At 40.9% G+C, this 22,457-nt stretch overlaps 1 protein-coding gene across 2 annotated transcripts; it reads right to left on the bottom strand.

Annotated features, from left to right (window-relative positions):
- Positions 1-438: 438 nt before the first annotated feature.
- On the bottom strand, positions 439-20,509 carry CCDC15 (coiled-coil domain containing 15). 2 transcript variants are annotated; one of them, XM_060787578.2, is made up of 11 exons: positions 20,349-20,509; positions 16,797-17,007; positions 15,645-15,794; positions 15,069-15,254; positions 14,108-14,224; positions 12,051-12,197; positions 11,808-11,924; positions 9,665-9,768; positions 5,712-5,927; positions 3,411-3,559; positions 439-1,161 (listed from the first exon to the last, which is right to left on the bottom strand). In XM_060787578.2, exons 2-11 carry the CDS (start codon positions 16,965-16,967, stop codon positions 1,043-1,045), a joined length of 1,476 nt encoding a protein of 491 aa, XP_060643561.2. In that variant the 5' UTR covers positions 16,968-17,007; positions 20,349-20,509; the 3' UTR covers positions 439-1,042. The 2 variants fall into 2 exon arrangements, with proteins under 2 accessions (XP_060643561.2, XP_060643560.2); XM_060787577.2 differs by having other exon boundaries at positions 20,207-20,508.
- Positions 20,510-22,457: the final 1,948 nt, after the last annotated feature.

Raw genomic sequence — 22,457 nt, forward strand, 5'->3', positions numbered from 1 at the left:
GGCGCTCTGTGTGCCAAGTTTGGTCTGTATTGGTAATTTTCTGACCCAGCCTCCTCTGGCCTTTTCCTTTCTTCTCTTTGTCATCTCAGAATCTTGGAATTGAGGCTGGCCAATCAGAGACCATATGCAAATTTCCTTCTCATGTCCCCGTTTCTGTCATGAACTCTTTTCTCCACCAGGGGCTCCTATTGAAGCTGGCCAATCAGAGACCATATGCAAATAGCACCACAGCGGCAGCCAATCAGAATGCTGGCACATACTCCTCCTGCCACACCACCACACGTCCGCCGCATACAAACTTTGACTTTTATTATATGTATAGATAGATAGATAGATAGATAGATAGATAGATAGATAGATAGATAAAAATTATTTTGTATATGAGACAACGTTTGTGTAACCTGAACCATGAGAGCTGACAAATATATACACATATAAAAAATTTAAAACATCTTTATTGAATTTGTCAACTGCAATGAACAATCTTCCTGCAACTTACTCAAAACAGAATGGTTCTAACTATAAATACTACCATTTACATATAGGAAAGTTGAGTGTCAAATGGATTCAGTATCTCATAACACCAGCCTTTGCCAATAACTACACTTTCGAGTTTCTCTGTTAATAGAGAAGGGGTTCAGAAGCATTCCTGACTAAAATACGAATTCATATTAATGAGAAAGAAAATGGTACCCTCTCAAGATGTGATTGTATACTTCTAGGTTTCTAGTTGTCCAGGTATAATCATACAGAACAAAATCTTCCATATAGTCTTCTTTATATTTATAAGGATCCACCCAGGAATGTGTTAAGATGCATAATTTCACATAAGGCCCTTAAAAATAAAAATGTCAACAAATTCTGCATTTTATCAGCAGTTTTGTTACCAGTAATACCGTCCTACTGAAGTCAGTCTTTTAAAGAACTTTCCTGCTTGACTATTTCACAAGGTAGGCTTTAGACATTGGAGGAGGGAAACCTTTGGTATAATGCAGCAAACAGGAGATTCTGGTTAGTAATTCAAAAATCTTCGAGGCATTTTTCATAAATTCTTTGAACGAGCATATACTGTAGCAAAAGTATGAACAGCAAGTCTTGTGTTTGAACCACCATCAAGAACATTACAAGATGAGATGACAGACTGCAGCGCCTGGGCATATGCTGAGAAAAAAAAGGAAACAGCATTAGGTTCGGTATTAACTTGAGTTGGCCGAGAAAGGTGGGTGGGGAGATATACGAGGAATGGAAATAGAACAAGAGGCTTCAAAACAGATGTAATGGAAAAACTTTTTTTTGCCCCTATCATTAACATGAGTTACTGATTCAGTATGATAATTTGGCATCTGTTTTTAAAGTACAAGTATTGTAACTACTTTGCCATGCTCTGAATGGAGAATACCAACAAGTTTCACAAAAGAATCTTTGTCTATAATGCACATTTGCACATTGAGGATTTGTACACTCTTGTGTTCCAATTGCAAGGACTCTGAATAGCAACATTCCTTAGTTGCTTACAATCATCCAGGATCACAAAGCTTTAATGCTTTTAGATAGGCCACAATTTGCCACAGAGTGTTGAATGTCTTGAAACTATCGGAAACCTAATCCTTGCTGCTTGAAGATATTCTTTACTAGCCGTCCCCTGCCACACGTTGCAGTGGCCTAGTCTGTGTATAAGGGTTTTGTGTGTGTATATATTTGTGTGTTTGTGTATATATATATGTGGTTTTGCACATGTATTGTAATATTTTTTTGGCTTTTAAAGTCTCTTCTGATGTATTTTTCAGTGTTTTAATGAGTGATTGTCATGTGTTGGCCTGACAGGTGTGTTGTGTCCAAATTTGGTGTCAATTCGTCCAGTGGTTTTTGAGTTCTGTTAATCCCACAAACGAACATTACATTTTTATTTATATAGACTAGCCGTTCCCTGCCATGCATTGCTGTGGCCCACATCGGGGTTCTGTGTGGGAGGTTTGGCCCAATTCTATTGTTGGTAGGGTTCAGAATGCTCTGTGATTGTAGGTGGACTATAAATCCCAGCAACTACCACTTGCAAATGTCAAGATTCTATTTCCCCCAAACTCCACCAGTGTTCACATTTGGGCATATTCAGTATTCGTGTAGAGTTTGATCCAGATCCATCATTGTTTGAGTCCACAGTGAACTCTGGATGTAGGTGAACTACAACTCCAAAACCAAAGGACACCCTTCCAGTATTTTCTGTTGGTGATGGGAGAACTGTGTGCTAAGTTTGGTTCAATTCCATCATTGGTGAGGTTCAGAATGCTCTTTGATTGTAGGTGAACTATAAATCCCAGCAACTACAACTCCCAAATAACAAAATCAATTTTTTGAGTGAAGGACATGCATTGGGTTGTTAGGTGTCTTGTGTCCAAATTTGGTGTCAATTCGTCCAGTAATTTTTGAGTTCTGTTAATCCCACAAATGAACATTACATTTTTATTTATATAGATGTTGTTTTAGGACATTAAAAAGATATTAACTTATCCAGTTACTTTTCAAAAAGTAGCTTCCCAGCTACTGGAGATTGAGAACTCTTTAGTTTAAAGCAATCTGCCACTCTTATCTGCAGATTTAATATTCAGTTTAATTTATCCATGCTTCAAAAAAATATCCCCTACCCATTCCAAATGTGTTTGCGACCCCTCTAAGTCACCCAGTGCAAACTTAAGGAATGTTTCTAGCCCAGGTAGTTAAAATATAGTGATTGCTACTATGCACAGTTTCAGGTATTCACAGGGTGACTTGAAACGTATCCTCTGTGGATATGGGGATTGTACAGCAAAATATTTCTGATGTTAGGTGTTGACACTGGGTTAACAACTGTCATAATAATAACTTCCATAATTTTATTCTTATACCCTGCCACTATCTCCCCGAAGGGACTCAGGGAGGCTTATATATGGCTCAAAATGCCCACAAAATATAAAAGCAAAACAATCAATTAAAACAAAAACACAATTAAAATAAGAGCATAATAAAATATAACATATAACTTGTCAAGAATCTGTGGAAAATCCCAACACAGAAAATTACACTAGAATGTCATGCCTGAGAATGAAGCACAATGAAAGCACTCCATAACTGGAGATTAGAAAGGGATTTTTTTTAAAAAATCTTAACTTCCAGAATTTATTATGCTCTTTAGTGGATTCTGGGAACTGGGCGCAACAAGTAACTTTTTAAAGCTCTCAATGTGGCATTTCTGCAGACTCCACAATAAATCATACCTTTAATATTTATAAGCAGAATACCATTGGCACTTCTCAGTTTATCAAGGGGCTGTTATTATCACAAAAAATATGCTGGTATTTGAATCCATGCAAGGAATGCTCAACTGCTATTGACAAGAAGGGAGTAATGTGGATTTCAAGAGGGCAGTCGGATACCTTTGTGATTTTTATAGAACACACAGTTGTTGGCGCAACTATCTGGATGAGAATCCCAGAAATCTGACCCGCAGAAGCACAACGGAGGCAAATTGATATTGTACATTTCGATTTTCTCCCGCATCTGGGCACGTAGGGCTTCTGCATATCTAAAAAACAAAACACAAGCAAGAGGAACTCACTTCGACATCCCTGTTAAGGACAGGCTGCTATAGCAGAACAAGGTTGATAGCCAACCCACCACAACAAACAAGGATCACTGTTGCATCTTAGTAAAAATCTGATGCCTTTCAGATGATCAGAAGGACAATTTACATAACCTACAGTCAACCTGGTGCATGGGGAAAAGAAGGGAAAATATATAGAGAAAAAATATGGAATATAAGGAGGCAAGGAACAGACAAGATGTTCTGCTGCAATTGGTTCCGGGAGAATATTAAAAATTAACTACGTATTATTAATTACAAAAATGTGAGTCAAGCACTGAAAGAGTTAAATGGATGCAACGATTCAGCAAAAGTTGCAGTTCTATATAAGCCCGTGTGCCTGTAAGCTTAGTAGCCATCAGTCTGAGATAAATCTCAGTGGGAGAAAGGCCTTAGTCGGTGAGAGAAGCCTCTGTGTGAGATAGGCCTTAGTCTGTGAGAAGGCCTCAGAGTGTGAGTAGACCTGGTGTAAAAAGCTTCGGTGAGACCTGGTGTAAAAAGCTCCAGGTTGAAGGCCTCATGTGTAAAGCCTCATGTGTAAAGCTCCAGTATTAAATCTGCTGTGTGTAAAAGGATACTGTGTGAAGCTCCAGTATAGGTTCGTTGTTAGAGGAGCTCTGTGAGAGCGAAGCTGTTTATATGCATGAGGAAGAAGCCCAGCATGGAAGCAAAGAAGGAAGTATAAAGGACTTTATTTGTGTTGTGGAAACCCTTTTATTACAATTAAAGGTGAGGCAAACTGTGCTGTAGCGTCCTTGGATTATTATCCTTTGTTTTGTGAGAGTTCAACGTAGTCTCTAATTTCCTTGCTGCTGCTAGCGGCGGATTAGAAGAACTGGGCAGTAGCCCCTCTCACAGGCTATTTATACTGATGGAGAGAGTGGGCGGGGCTACTCCAACTGTCAAATTTAGTCTCGAGAATTTCCGAAGTTGCCTGCGCGAGTGCAGGAATAAACCATATGTGCGATTGACAGCTGACCACGACGGGAAAAGGACTTTATTTGTGTTGTGGAAACCCTTTTACGGCAAATAGTGCAATCATATTATTTTGCTATAAAGAAAAGCCTCCTATGGAAGAGATAACATTGGTCTGTGTAGTTTTTTTTATTACTTTGATCTATTGGTGCTGGGTCACGCTGCTGCTAATAAGTTACTCTGCTATACATTCATGAGGAGGGTATTTTGTTAGTAAGCCTACTCGCCCAACAAAGGCAAGATGAAAGAACTGCATGGAGGAACTAGGACTCCTATTAAAGCTCAGCTGAAACCACTCGAACCGTTGCCTCAGAACTTAAACCAAATTCCTAGACATCTCTTTTTCCAATGGCAGCAAATAATGAAAACGGTAGTTCAAATTATTTGGAGGTCTTCAGTTAGGAAAGGTTGCCTCATATCTATCAGGGCATAAACTTTTGTAAGCTAAAACCTAGTTTGTGAAATATGTGCCGTGCTATCTTTGGTGGATGTTCATATTTTAAAAAGAAATGCAATAGGCAATTGCTATATTTCTACTTATTTTAAAAGTGCAGCTTTAAAACCATGGTAAAACAGTTTAAAAATCCGCAATGTAATTAAATCCACAAAGGAAGAGTAAACCAAACAAATGCAACAATCCAAAGGAAGAGTAAGCCAAACAAATGCAACAATCCAATGTCTTCAAAAGTTTGGAAAAAATCTGAATAATGCCTACTGGGCCAATCAGTGGAAGGCATTTGTAACTATATTGTCAGTGCAGAGAAGGCCCTCTCATTCAAGTGTTGGTAAGATGAAGGAGCCCACTCTCAAATATATAAGAAGTATTTCTTATCTAGTATTGATGTGGGATTATAGCTGTCAAGAAGAAACATGGCTTACTACAGTTCAGCTACTTTTGCTGTGGTGTTTCCCACCAATGCAGTGTATCTTATTTCTGTACATAATGTCTAGGACAAACAAGAGAAGGCTCTTGCCTTCCTGGTGCATCTCCCAAAACCTTGAGTTGGCCACTATAATAACAAGAGTCTGGGGCAAATGCACATTGATCTAATCAGCAGGATGTATAAATTGCAGCCTTAGTTCCTACATATGATATTTTTGAACATTTGTTCCAGCTTACCGCGCATATTCCTTATTCCGTCGCTGTTTTTCCATGATGCCTTTCCTCTCTTCTGTGTCTTCTAGTTTAAGCTGTTCCAATTTTTTACAAGCCTTTTCCCTGGAACTTGCATCTCCCTGGGAGAGCATTTCCTGTGTTGCCAGTTCTTTTGCCTGTTGCTTCTCCATGATCTTCTGTTCCTCTCTATGGCGTTGTTGCTCTTTTTCTCTCTTTATTCTGTAGGCAGAAGAGGAATTTTGTTCAATCTTTCCAAAAAAAGCCACTTGCTTAAACTACTTAAAAAGGAATTAGAAGGTGACCACAATGCAGACTCAGTCCTGCTGTTAAGAACCATGTGAAATAAACTGATGATAGTAAACAGTGGTTCAGAAGGCGTTCTTATGGTTTCAGCATTGTAAGCCTGGAAGGGAACAAAGTGGGGCAATGATTTGAACACCGAGCTCCAGCTCTGGGGAACGGTCACCATCTGACCACAGAAACCCAGTATTTTGTTTTGCAATACTATATTTCACATTAAAGTAACTTTCGTCTTTATGTAGTATTAATTTGTTACAGTAATAAATTAGCCTTTTTCCTGGCTAGCAATCTACATAAAAACAAAGGACAGCAAAACACTTATTAATAAATGCATAGTTGGAAGTCTCACTGAATCTCCAGATTTTTAACAGTTATACTCCAAAAGAAAAATACAGATCCAGGCCGTTAGAAGATGGGAGGTAGGGAAATAAACCGTGCACTAGGAAGCTCTTGTTTCAACATTGGCTAGCTAATTTCTGATTAGACTTTTTGCAAGCTACATTTGCAATGGGCCCCCTGGTGGTGTAGCAAGTTAAACCACTGAGCTGCTGAACTTGCTGACCGAAAAGTTAGTGGTTTGAATCCAGGGAGCGGGGTGAGCTCCCGCTGTTAGTCCCAGCTTCTGTCAACCTAGCAGTTTGAAAACATCAAATGTGAGTAGATCAATAGGTACCGCTTCTGCAGGAAGGTAACGGCACTCCATGCAGTCATGCCGGCCATATGACCTTGGAGATATCTATGAACAATACCAGCTCTTCAGCTTAGAAATGGAAATAAGCACCCTCCCCCAGAATTGGAAATAACTAGACTTAATGTCAGGGGAAACCTTTACCTTTTACACTTGCAAGACCTCATTCCCCTCACTTCATACACAATACATCCTTTCTCCACTGTTTGAGGTAACATTACCTTAGAAGAGAGGCCTAAGGATGACTGAGATAATAGTTCTCAATTATTAGGAACAGCACAATTTGAAAATTATTTGTTCAAAACTGCATAATGTTACTTAATTTACACATAGGATTTCTACCACACTTTGGCCCCAAACTAACAACTATTAACTTATCACAAAGAGAAACAGAATTTTTATTATTCTGTTTAATACAAACAAGAAACAGTAAGAAAGCTCAAAGAATAACCATCAAGAAAGGTATCCACAGGAGAAAAATATGTAAAAAGCATAGTAAACAAACGTTTCCTGGAAATAGAAATGAGTGTGATAATACTATCAAAGGTTATTAACCTGATTTAAATAACTTGTTGATTGTTTCAAAAATGAGAAACACAGCTCCATAAAGCAAACATTTAGTGTGAAAATAGGATAGATGGCAAATGTTGAACAATATTTTTAAAATAAACATTCAAGAAAAGAAGTAACACAAAATTAGAAAGATACCAGTATACATCTATGTCATATAAAAAACAAGCTTATTAGAAAAATAAATGAACCAGACAATACTATTCAAGGGTGTTAACCTAAATCCTCCCATCAGGGTGTTCCAGGTATTACATATCACCAATTTAAATTGGTTTCTAATTGTTTCCAGGGGAAAAAATAGATAAGCTCACGGGCAATTAGCTTTAAGAATGAAATGAAGCGTCAGTATATAGAAGAAGCACGCCTCCAAATACAAGTTTCAAAGGGATAGCTATACCTCTCACACCCTGTGTTGTAGGATAGTATTGTAGAATAAGATGTGACTTTTAGTCTGATCCAATAGGACAGGTATGGGCAAACCCAGGCCTGGAGGCTGGACGTGGCCCCTTGGGCTCTTTTCTCAGGCCTTCCTCTCTCTCAGCATCCTATCCTTCCTCTCTTCTCTCTTCTCCAAATAGATACATCCTGTGTTCACGTCCAGCATTTATTTTTAAAGTTTTAACTATTACATTTGGCCCAGCCATACGTTTTTAAATTCTTGTGTTTATTGTCTACCTGTGAGTTATATTAATTGTATTGTTTACTTTGATTATTGTTTGTTATTTTATTACTGCTCGCTGTTTTGATGCGGTGTTTGGGCTTGGCCTCATGTAAGCTGCTCCGAGTCCCTTGGGGAGATGGTGGCGGGGTATAAATAAAGTTTTATTATCAATATCATTATCATTATTATTTCCTTCCTTCTTCCCTCCCTCCCTTCTTTATTTACCTCCCTCTTTCTCCCTCTTTCCCTTCCACCTTTTCGTCCTTCCTTCCCTCTTTTCTCCCTCATTCCCTCTCTGATAGCGAGAGTGAAATCCCACACGGCCAGGTGGAGGATCTGTCCCAGCTGGACCCAGATAAGGGGTTGCATAGCCTTGCAGAAAATGAGCAGGCAAAATCGTTTGCAATTAAGGCTTTGGAGAAGCACTCGCTTGGCTAGTAAGTGAGAAGCCAAAGGTGTCCAAGGTCAACACAATGCTTTCATGTTCGCAAAGGGTATTTAGTCTTGTAGCTGACAGGCAGTTGTTGTCAGTCCAACATTGCTCTTCTCATGTTAACTTCTGGAGATTTTCCTTGGCTTTTCGCAGCATGCTTCTGGCTTCCTGAGTCTGGGATTTGGGTCGTGTTTTCAACTGTTTTCCATGGACTTTTGTTTGACCATTGCTAAGGGATTATGTTTCATGTTTTTCCCTTTGGATTTTGGAAACTTTGCCTTTACATTTAAGTCTCTGTTTTGCCTATGGAACTTTTGCATTTCTATTTCTTTGTTTTGATTTTGCTTTTCTCAATAAACTACAAAAACCTACAGCCTTGGTGTGGTGGTGTCTGGAGCAAGGTGAAAACTACCCTGAGTTGCAACACCCCCTTCTTCATGGCCTGCACACCCACCCCACCCCGGCCCGCCATGCGGCCCCCAAGTTAGAAAGTTTGCCCATGCCTGCAACAGGACCTTCTCCTATGAAATACATAATACTACCTTATAACCTTTGCTAGCTTTCTGAGACAAAAGCTGTTCAAACCGAGAGGAAAAGTACAAGAGTTTTTAAAAAGGGAAGCATATTTACTTAAGCAAGCTACACTGCCAAAGAAAGGTGACATCCACCTGATAGCTTTCTTCTCCCCCTCCACCAATCTCCTTGAAATTAAATATTTGTCCAGATTTTACTACAGCACCATAAAGGTTTCACTAGGACATGTCTGTGGGAGCAAGGGCAAGTTGGTACTAAAGAACCACCTGAAGAAAATTGCCTCACTCCTATGCTTGTGAAGAACTCAACAGCAAAGCAAGTTCGAACAACTTCTGGAAAACAAGAATCTATAATGAGAGAAGAATCTGAAATCACAGGTGTTTATGAGTGCAATGAGCTCCTATACTTTAGTATGGATATGGGTTTTTTAAAAATATTTTTTTCAAATAAAGCCATGAAAATAAACTGCCTTTGAAAACTGGATTGGCTTGAAAATAAAACAATAAAGCGGTATTAAAATGCGAGGTGAAATGATCTGCAATTCCCTCACTCACTGTTATGTATGAACGTGACCAAAGACCAAACAGAAGCATTAAGCTTGGACACATTACAAGGCTGCCTGAAATGACAGGAAGTTGCTCTGAAGAGTTTCCATTGAACTACATACCTTGAAAAACTAGGTTCATATTTTACTTGTTTTCAGTTTCAGCATATTTTTCTAAACAATTGTCTCTAATAAATTAAAGGATGACAATACATAGAATACGCACTTCTCCATTTTTCTTTGACATTCCTTCTGTCTTTGTTGCTCCTTCACTTGCTCTCTTTCAATATCCATGAAGAGTCGCCTGTATCTTAGGTACTGACTTTGACGCTACAGGAAAAAAAAAAAGAGTTTTAAACTAGTGTTAGGTAAAACCTGGAATTGGCACTGAAAATTATCACTGTTCAAATGCTACACAGCATCTCTCCGCTACTGTTCCATTGGGCGACAGTGATGTTGCCTTTCCAGGTCCTTTGTCACTGAATCATCTTAGACCGGCCACTACTTGACTCTTCCTTTTAGTGTGTGTATCTGTAGTGTTTTGCTGTGTTTATGTATCATTTTATAACCTGCCTTGAGCCATGAGGAGAGGCGGGTAATACATAAATAAATAAATAAATAAAAATAATTCCTTTCCCAGAATACTCACCTGCATTTGGCTGTTTCATCTACATTGTTGGAAATAGCAACCTTCCAAGCCTTCACTATTTGTTTGTTAATGTATATAACCTGTACTGTATGGATAAATTGATTTGCCAGTTTGACTGATCTCTTTGGTGTGGGAGACATGTGATTGTACTGAGCATATCCAGACTCAAGACTCCATTTTATTTGTGAGTATGCTTTTTGACTTTGGACTATGGACTATTGATTAAGAATGATGCCCTGTATTCTCAACACAGAGAAACTACATCTCATCTATAGATGAACTTTAATAAGAATAGAGTGCCTCTATGTGGAATTAATATAAGATGCTTATGAGTAAACAAGATATGTCACTTTTTAAAAGAAAACTTTATTTTTTGTCTATGAGTGAATATTTTTAAAGTAAGAGATTTCAAGGGAGAGTATATGTTTGGGGCAACTGCAACTGTTGTTTCAACTTCAATTTCAAAGAAACATTTTCAAAACTCTGCTAGATAAGTATATGTTTTTTGTGCAGTGGCATCTCTTTGTCCCTGGCAGTTCAAAGACAGGGTTTATCAGTTTAACAGCTGAGCTACCTGTGCGCCATTACATGAATGTTTGTGAACATTACTTTTTCAAAGGACTGACTTCTAACAAGGTCATGCCTTTCCTTGACTAGTGGTTTTCAAAATGTGGTCTCCAGATGATCACGGAGATTCACATATGCCAAAAGGATATGACATCAGTTTTTCTTTTTAAAAAAGGTTATGAAAGCCATTTTTTCAAAACACATGAAAGAGTTATATTAATATCTGACAAATCTGCTCCTTTTTCCATTTCCCTCTACCCCTTGGTACACCTGTGGCCTTAACTTTAACTTCTTATTTGTTGTAATGTCTAAAGCCTTTTTCAAATCCTTAACAGATTAACCAGTCCACAATCACTTAATATAAGATTTTGTTAATAGTCTGGGGTTCCAAAGAGACTGTAATGTCAATGAGGAAAGACTCCTCTTGCATTTCTCCTGTACATTGTATCTTCCAGTTTGATGAGAACTTGCTAGAGCTGGTTATTTTCTGTCTTCCAACCTTACAAAACATGCTTATAGAACTCAAAAAAATGGTTACACATTCCCTGCATGCTGCAATTGGAGTAATAACATTACAAGTCACTGTAACACTTCACTAAGAAGGAACAGTCACTCCTCTGCTTGTCAGTGATTAAGTCACTACTATGTGTTTTGCTCAAATCCAATTCATGATAACCCAATGTTCGGAAATGCATCATTGTGCATTTGTTTACAATTGAAGAGAATTTGTAACTATCACCGTTTAATATCACATTTGAGATGCTACACAGTACCATCTCATTGCCTGTTCTGTATATATCTTTTACAGTACATAAACAACTTTTAAAGATACATATGGCAGGAGCTGAATTCGGGCCCAATTACAATAAATCCAGCTGTCCAGTTGAACAGATACCTCCTGGTCTAAAGAGAGCCACAAACATAGGGATTAAGGCTGTGTTCAGGAGGAATCAGATGTTTGCATTAGGATATAGCTGTAAAATTGCCTTTCAGTATTAAAACGTTCAACATCTTCTGCACAGTATGTGATACAACAGAATTAGCCACCATATTCCCTAAAGCAGCCATGGCTGTTAAAAATTGTGGGAGTTGAAGTCCAAAACATCTGGAGGGAGGGATGAAGTTTGCCCATGCCTGCCCTAAAGGGTCATACCTGCTTCTTCAACTCTTCCGTCTCTCTTCCAGGCCAAAGTATCTGAGGAGACCAAGTCTTGATACCAGATGCCGAATAGGCCACTGGGCAGGTTCCTTTCAGTATTTCACTATTAACCTACACGAGATGAAGACACCAAGAAACAAGGCTTGTCAAAAATACATGAGCTGGGAACCCATGAGTACTGCTACTAATTAAAAAAAAACTTGTCCCGCTAGACCTGTTTGGTTGGAGAAGTCTTACTTTTTTAAACTCTATGATATAATCCACATCCTTTCTCCACTGCTCTTGTTCTTGATCTTGCAGTTCTGCAGGAAGGTCATGGTGTCCTACAAGAAGAAAATCTTCACCTTCTGCATTTACGGAGGTTTTCTTGCAAGATTCTGGCAACTAAGACAGATACAGGTATTATTTCCAAAGTCTGTGTATTGCAGGAGCTTGTTTGATGAGACACATGTGTAAGTACGTAAATGGTTTCAAGAATGTGTCAAAATAGAATGTATATATATGCTAACTAAATACAAATACAAGGTAACAGGAGACAGGACTTGAATCTTGCCTCTGTTTTGGGATGTAGCTTGACAACAGATCCATGTCAAAAAAAAAAGGTAAAGGTTTCCCTTTGACATTAAGTCTAGTCATGTCTGACTCTGGGGGGTGATGCTCATCTCCATTTCTAAGCCGAAGAGCCGCCGTTGTCTGTAGACTCCTCGAAGGTCACACAGACCAATGTTATCTCTTCCTCAGGAGGCTTTTCTTTATAGCAAAATAATATGGTTGCACTATTTATAAGAACAAGGTTTCCATGACACAAATAAAGTTCAACTTTCACACTGGAACTTCACACACAAGGCCTTCTCATACCGAGGCCTACCTCACACAGAGGCCTTCCTCCTACCGAGACCTTCTCATACTGAGGGCTCTCTCAGACGACACCTCTCACATCGTGAGGCGAACTAACACTGAAGCCGTCTCATACTAAGGCTTACTAACACACTGAGGCCCTTTTCCCACAGAGACCTCTCACAGACTGAGGGTGAACTAACACTGTCAAGTCACCTCCAAAAGTTAAAAAATCCCAAAGAAGTGAAAAAAGTCATAAGGAACTGTGGGGAGCTAAACCCTTCAGCAGATAATACCTGATCTTCTCAAGTATGCAACAAATTCAAAACTAATAGACTAGAAGATTAGAAGCACCACTATTGGATTTTTTAAAAAAGCTGCTGGATAGGGAAAACAAGCATTGAAAACTTCAGGGTTCTTTTTGTCATATGGTGTCTTAAATCTATTCTATCCAGGTTGCACCATAGCACTGCAACCTCCAACTGCAACAGTTATAATAAGAAGGGTGAGTTCACATTCTTACTTTCACCTGACTACAAGTTGTATAACAGTAGATTATTGTGAGATAATACTCTCATCGCTTCAAGCAATCGTCTAATAGGGAGAGATAAGGCAACACACATTATTTGGAATAATTTAAATGGGCTATATTGTCAAACTTCAAATACACCTGATGGGAAGAGGTAAAATCCTCCCATCTTGTGCTCTGGGCTTTTGAACATTTGCTATATTTTTAAGGACATGTGTTTTTAAAAACTATTGGCCTGAAATGCATTGCAGATGTTATATATTTTGGTCAAAATATAATGTAATCCAGTGGTGCCCTTGGTTCCTCTCTGTCCCCTCTCTGTCTCAGCCTTCTCTGTTGATTTCCTGTTTCTTAGGCCTGAATCCACGACATACGAGTGTGGAGAAGAGCAAACCACTGACCACCTGCTGCAATACAACCTGAGCCCTGCCACATGCACAGAGGCACTCCAAGTGGCCAGATACTGGCCAAAGGACATTTAATCAACTACCAAGCTTGCAAACTTTGTGTTTTGTCTGTTTGTTTGTTTTGTTAAAAATGTAATACAAATGTCTGGTTGCTCCTGACACGATAAATAAATAAATAGGCCTGAACTATATTGTTAATCTTGACTGGTTTAGAACCACTAACTCAATGAGATTTACCTTTCTGTTGACTCATTATCCAACCAATGATTCAATAAGTTCCTACTCAAGTTGGAATTAACTAATAAAATTCCACCCATTATTTACTACAATTATTTACAGTTCAGCATTGAGGGCAAGTGTTCTTTCAAGGTAAACTTTATTTCACTTTAAATAATAAATAAAATAAATAAAAATACTTGAATAAAACCCAATGTTTTTAATACAAGAAAGGCAGACTATCCAACCACAGCAGGCATCTGAGAGATCAAAGTCAAATGAAGAAGATTGTCTTTTATCATCACCTCTTTATCTGGACAGCTCTCCCAAGGTCCTCCTGGAAGTTCTGGAGGAATAGCATCTGATGCAGCTTTTCGTGAAGCAAGTTTGTGACGGATAGTCTGCTGCACAGTCTTTGTAACCTGTGGAAAAATATATAAAACGACAGAGAGAACTTACAGAGGGACTTCACAACCTCTGAGGATGCTTGCCATAGATGTAGGCAAAACGTCAGGAGAGAATGCTTCTAGAACATGGCCACATAGCCCGAAAAACCCACAACAACCCAGAGAGAACTTAATTTTTAAAATGGGATGATGCTTGCTTGCTCATCTGTTTCGGAGAAACAAGTAGGAAACATTCATACTGAATATTTTGTTTTGTGGAAAGTCAAAGAAGACAATGCTACAATTGATATTAATCTGCATTTAAAAATTAAATTAAATGCTTTTGCAATTTCCCACTTGCATTATTTGCTGACGTGATGTGCCAAGATGAATTGGCCAAATTTACATAGGGATATGGCCTCCTTCAAGAGGGAAAAAAGAACTTGCCATCAGGAAAACTCTACTAAGAGAATTGCTCATGAGTTTCCAGGAAACTGTTCCATTATTGCCTTGGTTGATGCTAAAGATGTCATATATGATTTGAAGTACCGTAATTAAAGTCAAAATGTTTTCTTTAATATATAGAAATCAAAAGTATTTGCTAATGCCAGGAGTAGCTGACAAATTTGTCTTGGTTCCATTAACATGCCATGCTTGGTGAGTCTTATCATACAATACACCCCCCCCCCAACAGAATAGCTAAGCAATGGCAATATAAATTCAGCCTATTTCCTCTAGAATTTTTATGTTAATGTTTTATATCATTACCCTAAAACCGCAAAAGCCAAATCCGATGCAACCACTTCTATTCCAGGGAAGTATAATGTTGCTGAGAATTAAGAATAAATCAAAAGCATACATTGCTGAGAGAAATACTCACAGTTTTGGCTTGTGGTTTTTCTCCCTGTTCTACCATGAATCTAGCTCCTTCCACAGAGGAGATTCTACTACCAGACCTGCAGATGGTAGAATCGGGGCTGCTTCTGTATAAACATGTGTTTTTCTTAGGGGTCAAATGTAATGCAGAATCTGAAAATCCTATCACCACAGAACCTTCTTTTAGAGCCTGCAAAAAAAGAAGAAGGGGGCAATAAGGATAGATACACCACGCTTTGCTCAACACAAGAAAGAAAAGTTATTTTAATGATTTTGGTCACAATGAAGTAAATTTTTAAAGCAAACTTTCCTTTAAGAAATGGGGCAGCTTGCCCAATTAGCTAAAATAACTTCTTATTTACAATGAATTTCTGATTCTGATAGCAAATTGTTTTTTTGAAAAAAGTGAGATGGGAAAAGAGAAGTTAGTCTGAGAAATGTTTATCAGGCTGTAGTGAAGATGTTCTCACAAGGCTCTAATGGAAAGCTTTGCATTGGAGGTTGAAAAGTGTAACAAGTAGAGAGGGCCAGCATTATATTTCTAAATGGTGGAACCAAATATTCAGAAACATTGCCTTACTGCTTCATAGGACTTCTGCAGCTGCTGCTTTCTCCGCATTTTAACACATTGGTTCACCCTGCGTTTCACTTCTTCCTGAAAACGTTTTAGCATCCACTCTTTTTCTTTTTGTTGCTCCTTGTATTCTTCTTCAACTTGAGCTGCTATAGACTAAAAAAAGTGTACATTTTGTTTTAGGGCATTGAATTGTTCCTGTATGTAAAGTCAGCTTGAGTCCCCTCTGGGATGAGAAAGGTGGGGTAGAAATGTCGCAAATAAATTTGCTAGCGAGTACAATTCAAAGTGCTGGCTTTAGCCCATAAAGCCCTAATCGATTCCAGCCCAGCTTACCTGTCCGAACGTATCTCATCCTATGAACCATCTAGGAGCTTAAGATCGTCTGGGGAGGCCCTGCTCTCGATCCCGCCTGCCTCGTAAGTGTGACTGACAGAGACGAAGGACAGGGCCTTCCCAGTGGTGGCCCCCCGGCTATGGAACTCCCTCCCCAGGGATATTATATCGCCCCCCTCCCTCCTCACTTTCCGAAAAAAGTAAAGACCTGGCTCTTTGAGCAAGCTTTTGAGAATGCAGTGGAATCAATAACACAGAACTATGAATGATGAACATGGAATGGCCAGATGATGTTACTGGATAAATATGCAAATAAATAAATAAATAAATAATAAAAGACCCCACTGCTCAGGCTAGAAGGGGTAGACTACAATGCATCTGTTAACCACTGGCCACTTTCAGGTCGAAAAGGGCTGGCATCCCCCCCCCCCCCCCCCAACCGTGCAAGAAATCAGGACTGTATTTGTGCCATATTATTAACATGTGCTTCAGTACATTAGTGCAGTACAGCAAACCCCTTTTCCCCCACCCAGGCTTAAAAGAAGGCAATGACAAATTCCCTCTGAACAAATGTGATAGGTTTGTCTTCAGGTTCCCGTAAGGAAAATGCAGGCAACAACAATGGGCTTCTTTCCTTCCTGAAAACTCACGACAGACTGGCAGCTGATGCCTTGTGGACTAACACTAACCCAGGGATTGCACAGAGACACCAGCCAGTGGATGAGACTGAGTAAACTTGATGGCTCTGCAGGAAAAAACCCCGAAGTTGATGTATGACTAAAGTTTTGTAGAGAGTAGAAACATTCTCTTCTTAGTACTTACAAAAGCTGGACTCTCCTCCTGCTCTGCATCGTCTTGGGTACTCTCCACCCAAGCTCCTACAGGTGTTACCTGCTGGTTCCTCTCTGCCAACACATTCCAGTTTACTAATGCTGACTGCGGTCTCCTTTTCACCTTAGCTGTTCTCTGCAGCTCCTTCTTGGGTGGTAACATCTCTGCAACAGGCAAGGTTCTGGAAGGAGCCTCTGCTGAACTACAGGAAAAGACAAGAAGCAGCAGACACAACCTTTTATTTCTGCTTCATTTAGCAGAGGAATACAGGGAGATGTTCACTGAACAGATATGACCTTGGCCCCATCTACAGTGCCATATAATCCAGTTTCTGAATTTAGATTATCTGCTTTGAACTGGATTATATGGCAGTGTGGATCCAGCCATTGACCATTATTCTGCTGCTTACATCACTGAGGCATATACCTTCTCCATGGATATGTATCTGATGCCTTGGTATGAGTGACCGGAACTGCCTATACATATATATTTAAATCTGCCACCTCTTTCCTCCCTTTAAACATCAATCTCTCATCATTCCACATTTTCCCCTAAATTTAGTTATATAATTAGTTGTGGATGCCAATTCCATACAGCTAAACTACAGGGGATTCCTCTCTAGTAACTCAAATTTTAAACAGGTGGAAAAAGAAAGATGGATGACCAAATCCATTGGCATTTTGCCTTTAACTGTCTTGTGCCAGCCATTTCACCTGGTGGAAAAAGAGAGCAAAAGGGCAACTTAGTGTTCTTGTTTCATGGCCATTTTCATTTGACATAGAAACTGCACCTGTCCCAAAAGGCAAAGATAACAACAAAAGAAGATTGGGTTGCTGTGAGTTTTCCAGGCTGTATGGCCATGTTCCAGAAGCATTCTCTCCTGACATTTCGCTCACATCTATGGCGGGCATCCTCAGAGGTTGTGAGGTATGTTCGAAACAAGGCAAGTGTGGAATGTACAGGGTGGGAGAAAGAACCCTTGTCTGTTGGAGGCACGTGTAAATGTTGCAATTGGCCACCTTGATTAGCATTGAATAGCCTTGCAGCTTCAAATCCTGGCAGCTTGCTGCCCAGGGAAATCCTTTGTTGAAAGACTGAACTAAAAAAAAAAGACTTAGACATAGTACTGCTCCTATCTCAGAATCGATTTTGATGTGAAACTCTGTTTATGCCAAATATAGCTTTGTAAAAAGAAGAAGCGATGCTCTGAACACAATCTTACTTCAGTATCAACACATGTTCCTGGACTAAAGTGCCCTTTCTACATTGCCACATAATGCAGGAGAAATACAGTTCCCAGCATCCCATAGCATTGAGTCATGGCAGTGAAGGGCCTTTCCACACAGCCATGTCACACAGAAGATTCTATTTATCGTGTCAGGAGCAGACCAAACAGTTGTACTGCATTTTTTAACAAACAAACAAACAAAACACAAAGTTTGCAAGCTTGTTAGTTGATTAAATGTCCTTTGACCAGTATCTGGCCACTTGGAGTGCCTCTGGTGTTACTATAAGAACCTCCTCCGTTGTGCATTTGGCAGGGCTCAGGTTACATTGCAGCAGATGGTCTGTAGTTTGCTCTTCTCCACACTCGCATGTTGTGGATTCCACTTTGTGGCCCCATTTCTGAAGGTTGGCTCTGCATCTTGTGGTGCCAGAGCGCAGTCTGTTCAGCGCCTTCCAAGTCGCCCAGTCTTCTGTGTGCCGAGAGGGGAGTCTCTCATTGGGTATCAGCCATTGATTGAGGTTCTGGGTTTGAGCCTGCCACTTTTGGACTCTCATTTGCTGAGGTGTTCCAGCAAGTGTCTCTGTAGATCTTAGAAAACGATTTCTTGATTTAAGTCATTGATGTGCTGGCTGATACCCAAACAGGGGATGAGCTGGAGATGTCTCTGCCTTGGTCCTTTCACTATTGACTGCTACTGTAACACCCTCTACATTGGCCTTCCTCTGTCGGTGATCCGGAAGCTCAAGTTGGTACAAAACACAGCTGTTTGGCTTCTTGCAGGAATTTCAATGAGATGCCACATCACACCAATCTTACTATAGCTGCATTGGTTACCAATTGAGCACCGGATCACTTTCAAAGTGATGGTACTCACCTTTAAGGCCTTGCATGGTTTGGGGCCGATGTATCTGAGGGACCGCCTCACCCCCCTACCAACCCCAGAGATCCCTCCGTTCTGAGGACCAAGATCTATTGGAAATTCCCAGTGTCAAGACCTTGCGCCTAACAGCAACCAGACGCAGAGCCCTCACAGCAGTGGCACCATCACTCTGGAATACTCTGCCGTACCTTGCGGGACTTACCAGCTTTCAGCAGGGCATGTAAGACATACCTGTTTCGACAGGCTTTTAATGTTTGATATTGCTGTTTTTAAATTGTTTTTAAATTGCTTTTAAATTGTGTTAGATTTTAGCCATTCTTGTAAGTTGCTCTGAGCCCCAGGGGAGTGGTGGCATATAAGTTCGAATAATTTATTTTATTTATTATTTTTATTTACTTTACTTATATACCGCTGTTCTCAGCCCGAGGGCGACTCACAGCGGTTCACAACCAGTAAAAACAGAAATAATTCAATGCAATAATGAACAACAATTAACAAATAACATATTATCCAACAATAGAATTACTACATTAACCAATCACTATCGTCTCATCATCTAAAAAACATAATCCAATATTCATCATCCATTGTTCCATTCCTATGTTCATTGCCAGTCATTGCACTAGTTATTCGAACGCCTGCACAAATAACCAGGTCTTCAGTTTCTTGTGGAACACCATTAGAAATGGTGCCAGCCTAATGTCCGTGGGAAGGGCGTTCCACAGCCGAGGAGCCACCACCGAGAAGGCCCTATCTCTCGTCTCCGCCAGCCGTGCTTGAGAAGCAGGCGGGATTGAGAGCAGGGCCTCCCCAGAAGATCTCAAAGTCCTGGTGGGTTCATAGGCAGAGATGCGGTCAGATAGGTATCTTGGGCCGGAACCGTTTAAGGCTTTAAAGGCCAACGCCAGCACCTTGAATTGAGCCCGGTAGCAGATCGGTAGCCAGTGGAGTTGGCGCAACAGGGGGGTTCTATGCTCCCTGCGTTCCACTCCTGTTAGAATCATGGCTGCCGCACGTTGGACTAGTTGGAGCTTCGGGGCCGTCTTCAAGGGCAACCCCACGTAGAAAGCGTTGCAGTAGTCTAGGCGGGATGTAACCAGAGCGTGGACTACCGTGGCCAAGTCAGACTTCCCAATAATAAATAAATAAATAAATAAATCCTATTGGAATGCATTTAATGCCAGCCGCTTTGGGCCTCCTCGTGGAGAGAAAAAACGGATTGTAAATAAACGTAATAATAAACATAATAATAATAATAATGGCACATCTTTAAAAGCGTAATAAGGTCTTTACCCGGAAAATGAGGGAGAGAAGGGCTCCAACAGTCCCTCTGTGGCCAACTGATCCCTTCCAGCCCGAGTTTCCTCCCTTCCTTCCGGCTTTCTCAAGGAAAGGCCCAGAGGCCTAACTCTGTAGCCATGGCAACCGCGGATACCTGTCTCACGTGAGGCCTAGCGCACGCGATGGGCAGCGTAGCCATGGCAACCCCCCATCCCTCGTCCCCGATTGGCCGAGGGGGCACGCGAAGGAGCCAATCCCTTCCCACGTCTCGTTTCCAACTGCCGTTTTTGAAATCCCGCGCGGCTTCTCCTTCCGCCTTGAAACCCCACCCTTTCTTAGAGCAGGCAGCCAATCCAGGCGAGGAAAGGCAATGACGTCACGAATCACGCCCCTCCCCTTGAGCGCGTTTGTCACGGCTTACTCTCAACGCATGGCCACGCCCCTCTAACTCTCCGCCGACCAATCGGATGTCTTGGTGTGACAGAAGGCGGGATCTGGCGCAGTCTTTGTCTTCGAATTCTCAGTACATTTCGTTATGGAGGTCCCTTTGCCGCCCCCAACGGACACATCAGGAATTGCACACTCTTGATATTATTCTTCCTTAAAGCTGCAGAGGACTCCCAGGACTGCGCGGCTCCAAATGTACGCTCCTTTGCCGCCACCCAGTGGCCAAATCAGGAAACTGCAGCCTTTTATTATAATTCCCCAATTTTATTGAACCCTTAAAAGTTGTTGTTCATTCGTTCAGTCGTCTCCGACTCTTCGTGACCTCATGGACCAGCCCACGCCAGAGCTCCCTGTCGGCCGTTACCACCCCCAGCTCCCTCAAGGTCAGTCCAGTCACTTCAAGGATGCCATCCATCCATCTTGCCCTTGGTCGGCCCCTCTTCCTTTTGCCTTCCACTTTCCCCAGCATAATTGTCTTCTCTAGGCTTTCCTGTCTCCTCATGATGTGGCCAAAGTACTTCAGCTTTGTCTCTAGTATCCTTCCCTCCAGTGAGCAGTCGGGCTTTATTTCCTGGAGGATGGACTGGTTGGATCTTCTCGCAGTCCAAGGCACTCTCAGAACTTTCCCCCAACACCACAGCTCAAAAGCATCAATCTTCCTTCGCTCAGCCTTCCCTAAGGTCCAGCTCTCACATCCGTAGGTTACTACAGGGAATACCATGGCTTTGACTAGGCGGATCTTTGTTGCCAGACTGATGTCTCTACTCTTCACTATTTTATCGAGACTGGACATTGCTCTCCTCCCAAGAAGTAAGCGTCTTCTGATTTCCTGGCCACAGTCTGCATCTGCAGTCATCTTTGCACCTAAAAATACAAAGTCTGTCACGGCCTCCACGGTTTCTCCCTCTATTTTCCAGTTGTCAATCATTCTTGTTGCCATAATCTTGGTTTTTTTGATGTTTAGCTGCAACCCGGCTTTTGCGCTTTCTTCTTTCACCTTGATTAGAAGGCTCCTCAGCTCCTCCTCGCTTTCGGCCATCAGAGTGGTGTCATCTGCATATCTGAGGTTGTTAATGTTTCTTCCAGCAATTTTCACCCCAGCTTTGCATTCATCCAGCCCCGCACATCGCATGATGTGTTCTGCATACAAGTTAAAAAGGTTGGGTGAGAGGATGCAGCCTTGCCGTACGCCTTTCCCAATCTTGAACCAGTCTGTTGTTCCGTGGTCAGTTCTGACTGTTGCTACTTGGTCCTTGTACAGATTCCTCAGGAGAGAGACAAGGTGGCTTGGTATGCCCATCCCACTAAGAACTTGCCACAATTTATTATGATCCACACAGTCAAAGGCTTTAGAATAGTCAATGAAGCAGAAGTAGATGTTTTTCTGAAACTCCCTGCCTTTCTCCATTATCCAGCGGATATTGGCAATCTGGTCTCTCGTTCCTCTGCCTTTTCTAAACCCATCTTGAACATCTGGCAACTCTCGCTCCATGTATTGCTGGAGTCTTCCTTGCAGGATCTTGAGCATTACCTTACTGGCATGAGAAATAAGGGCCACTGTACGGAAGTTGGAGCAGTCTTTCGCATTTCCCTTTTTTGGTATGGGGATATAAGTTGATTTTTTCCAGTCTGATGGCCATTCTTGTGTTTTCCATATTTGCTGGCAAATGGCATGCATCACCTTGACAGCATCATCTTTTAAGATTTTAAACAGTTCAGCTGGGATCCCGTCGTCTCCTGCTGCCTTGTTGTTAGCAATGCTTCTTAAGGCCCATTCAACCTCGCTCCTCAGGATGTCTGGTTCTAATTCATTCAC

Source organism: Anolis sagrei, chromosome 7 (genome assembly GCF_037176765.1).
Source record: "Anolis sagrei isolate rAnoSag1 chromosome 7, rAnoSag1.mat, whole genome shotgun sequence".
Classification (NCBI taxonomy): domain Eukaryota; kingdom Metazoa; phylum Chordata; class Lepidosauria; order Squamata; family Dactyloidae; genus Anolis; species Anolis sagrei.